At 44.6% G+C, this 3,173-nt stretch overlaps 1 protein-coding gene across 3 annotated transcripts in view; it reads right to left on the bottom strand.

Moving 5' to 3' along the window:
• Med23 (mediator complex subunit 23) overlaps positions 1-3,173 on the bottom strand; it is a 71,101-nt gene that overhangs the window by 9,738 nt on the left and 58,190 nt on the right. For all 3 annotated transcript variants that reach the window (XM_029482505.1, XM_021173847.2, XM_021173848.2), the window contains 4 exons: positions 2,613-2,818; positions 2,348-2,528; positions 1,022-1,192; positions 382-598 (listed from right to left, as the gene is read on the bottom strand). In XM_029482505.1, the coding sequence (XP_029338365.1) occupies positions 382-598; positions 1,022-1,192; positions 2,348-2,528; positions 2,613-2,818 (775 nt within the window). The remainder of the gene's footprint in view (positions 1-381; positions 599-1,021; positions 1,193-2,347; positions 2,529-2,612; positions 2,819-3,173) is intronic.

Genomic DNA, 3,173 nt, shown 5'->3' with positions numbered 1-3,173 from the left:
GCTGGGATTAAAGGCGTGCGCCACCACGCCCGGCCTACAGGTAAACATTCTTAACTCAGTTCAATAAAGCTATCTTCCTTCAAATAGGCCTTTATCTTCCACCACCACAGTTTTCCCAAAAGACCCCTATGACTCGTATGCTTATGGCCCTCCTGCTCATACAAACTGTGCATAGCAAAAGTTCAAACTGCACCACCCAGACCTGCCGACACTCACTTTCTTTATAGAGAAACCTCATGGCTCTGTGCTGTGCATCTTATGACACCTGTATGACTTCACCCTGCAGCCCTTCAAACCTGCAGAACCACTTTTACCACATGGCGTGCTCAGCCTATCTGTTCATAAAGGTGTCAGATGGAATTACAAGCTGAGCAAACTCACCATGGAATTTATATAAGCCCCCTAGGTGATCCAGGAGAGTCTCTAGTGACTTGGACACTGGAAGCAGCTCTAAAAACCTGTGGATTACTATATCAAATACTGGAAGGAACCGGAGACACACATTTCCAAAGTAGATGGGCAGATAAGGGGACTGGATTGGTACAGGAGGGTCAACCTGCTCTGCGAGGCCTTCGAAATACAGCTTCTCGGGATATTTCTGTAGGTGAGGAGACAGACATGTATTAGAGCAAAAAAGCAAGCACAAAAGAGCTACCAAAAAAAAAAAAAGGAAGGAAGGAAGGAAGGAAGGAAGGAAGGAAGGAAAGAAAAGAAGGGAGAAAGAAAAAAAGAGAAAAGAAAACTACAAAAAATATTTTTTAAAGCACATGCCCCCTTAAATCAGCAACACCCCAGCACCCCAAAATTCATGCCATACTAATTTTATTACCGCTATCTTCATTTGATTCAGAATCATGCCGACTCAAAGTACAGTTACATTTTACTCTTATTCATTAGCATAGCCTACAGCTAACTCGCTGTGGGTCTGTCAGAAGCCATAAAGGAAACCACAGGCCCACAGTGCCAACAGCCCAATCGATTGAACAGCCATCCCCGCTCTGCTCTCTCTCAGAGTGGGTACCTTGTGGTAGCTCATGTGCTTGGTGTGCCAGTCACTCTGGAGCCAGTGCTCTGGGGAATTCTCCTTCACAAAGTCACTTACTCGGTTTCTGAAGTCATTTGGTTTGAGCAACAGCAACTGAATGATGAAATAACAAACCTGGGCTTCATTTCCTTCATGACTACGCATAGCCTTTGGAAATAAACAGAAAAATTAAGAGAACTTGTCGTATCTGATGTGTAGTCTACCCCAAACCAATTTTTCATCATTCCTAAAGATGATTTGACCCTTTTGGCCTACTTGTGGTTCACTACTCCTCCTGCTAGGAATGTTTACCTTAAGGTAAAGCTTTCTTTGATGATGTCACGTGACGGCCTGTTTTCTGATGCTCTTTCCCCACATCACTGCACTACCTTTGCCAGGTACACTGTCTTAGTCCCCCTACTACACTACAACTACCTGTAAAGAGGTCAGTATTAATGAACAAAGTCACTACAAATACAACCAGAATGCCCTGGCTGGCCTTGGGCTCTCGATGTGGACCAGCCTGGCCTTGAACTTAGGACAATCCCCCTGCATCTGCTGGGATTACAGGGATACGCCAACGTACCCAGCCACTAATAATTTTTAGAAAGTATATAATTTCCTAGTGTAATTCAGTCTTTTGGTAGAACTTGGCTTGCAGGGTTGAAGTGTTTGCAGGCTCAGAGTCTGGAGCGCTGGCTGCTCGTGCAGGTGGTGTGGGTTTGATTCTCAGCACTACAGGACTCCTCAGAACTCTCTCTCTCTCTCAAGTTCCAGATGCTCTGACACCCTCTGCTGGCCCCCAGACACACCGTACACGCGTAACTCAACGTCACGTGCAAGCAAACCACTCATGCACATGAAAACAAAACAAACCCTAAAACAAACAAACAGACGAACCAGCTACCTTTGAGATACACTAACAGGCATAGCCAAGGGAACATGTGGAGGATGCTGGGTACACACCACAGTCAGACTCCTGACGACTGAAGGGAATGATTACATCAGCTAGCACCCTACAAAGACAAGCAATAGCTTTTCACTATTTCCTGACCTGCAGCCTCTGAGAATAAATCATTTGTATTTCAAAGCATAACAAGACCAGAAAACTCTATTTACTTTTGTATCTTCTGTGAATATAATACTAATCATTGAATATGCACTGAAAAAAGGAATCCAGGAAGTCCTTCTTCTTTAAGGAAGCTTAAGCACAGCATAAATCCGTGAAATTCTCTGAAGCCAAACAGAGGAAATCAGCATCCGGCCTCCCACTCACACAATTCCATCACAGCATGGTAAAAAGGCTTAGAAACGTATTCTTACCAGGCAGAGAATGAGTCTGTCCAGCGTGACAATGTTGTACTTCCACACCATGTCATTGAGAATTTCAATGCACTTATTGAGTTGCTGACCTCCTGCTGACGTAGAGAACTCATACACCAGGAAATCTGCAAATGTTCTCACATGGGCCACCAGGGCCCTGGCCCCAATCCTCTCCAGTACCCTACAAGGCAAAGAGTGAGAACTGAGCTCTGGCATGGACGATGCTGACTGCCAAGCAGACTGAAACCCGAGGCTTCTGGCTTACTTGTAGCCAATCTGACTAATATGATCCGTCTCCAGGAGCATTTTCCAGAGGAGGCAGAGGAAGAGTGGAGGGAAGCCCTGCACAGAGAACTGCGTGATGATCTCGTTTTCATCAGTCATTGACTTCCACTTCCTGTACTCTTCTTCCACATTCTTCTTCAGATTAAAACGGCTTTCCTGGGGCACATTATTTTGCTTGAAGAAAGCCTAAAAGGAAGAAGAGAAGTTCACGTCACTGGATACAGAAGAAAGGACCACTGGACCATCGGAGGCGAGGAACTTGATGTGCATTTGGTTCTGGCGGAACAAGTACCTCCTTCCGCATTTATGTATCTTATAAAACTAAGTGTCCTTCAGTCAGGCAGTAATGAAAGCCTGAACGCTACAGGCTGGCCTAGCAACTCTAAGTTCCTTTTTTCTAATTCCTAAAGTCTAAGGAAGTTTAAATTCAAAGTCTCTTCAATCATTTTATGCTAGTCTTTGAGAGAAGGAAGAGAAGGAAGAAAAAGAAGTGTGTCTCCCACACAGTATGTATTCACTGATAAGTGGATATTAGCCCAAA

The sequence above is a fragment of the Mus caroli genome, chromosome 10, assembly GCF_900094665.2.
Source record: "Mus caroli chromosome 10, CAROLI_EIJ_v1.1, whole genome shotgun sequence".
Lineage (NCBI taxonomy): Eukaryota > Metazoa > Chordata > Mammalia > Rodentia > Muridae > Mus > Mus caroli.
This window is presented reverse-complemented; position numbering and strand designations above follow the sequence as displayed.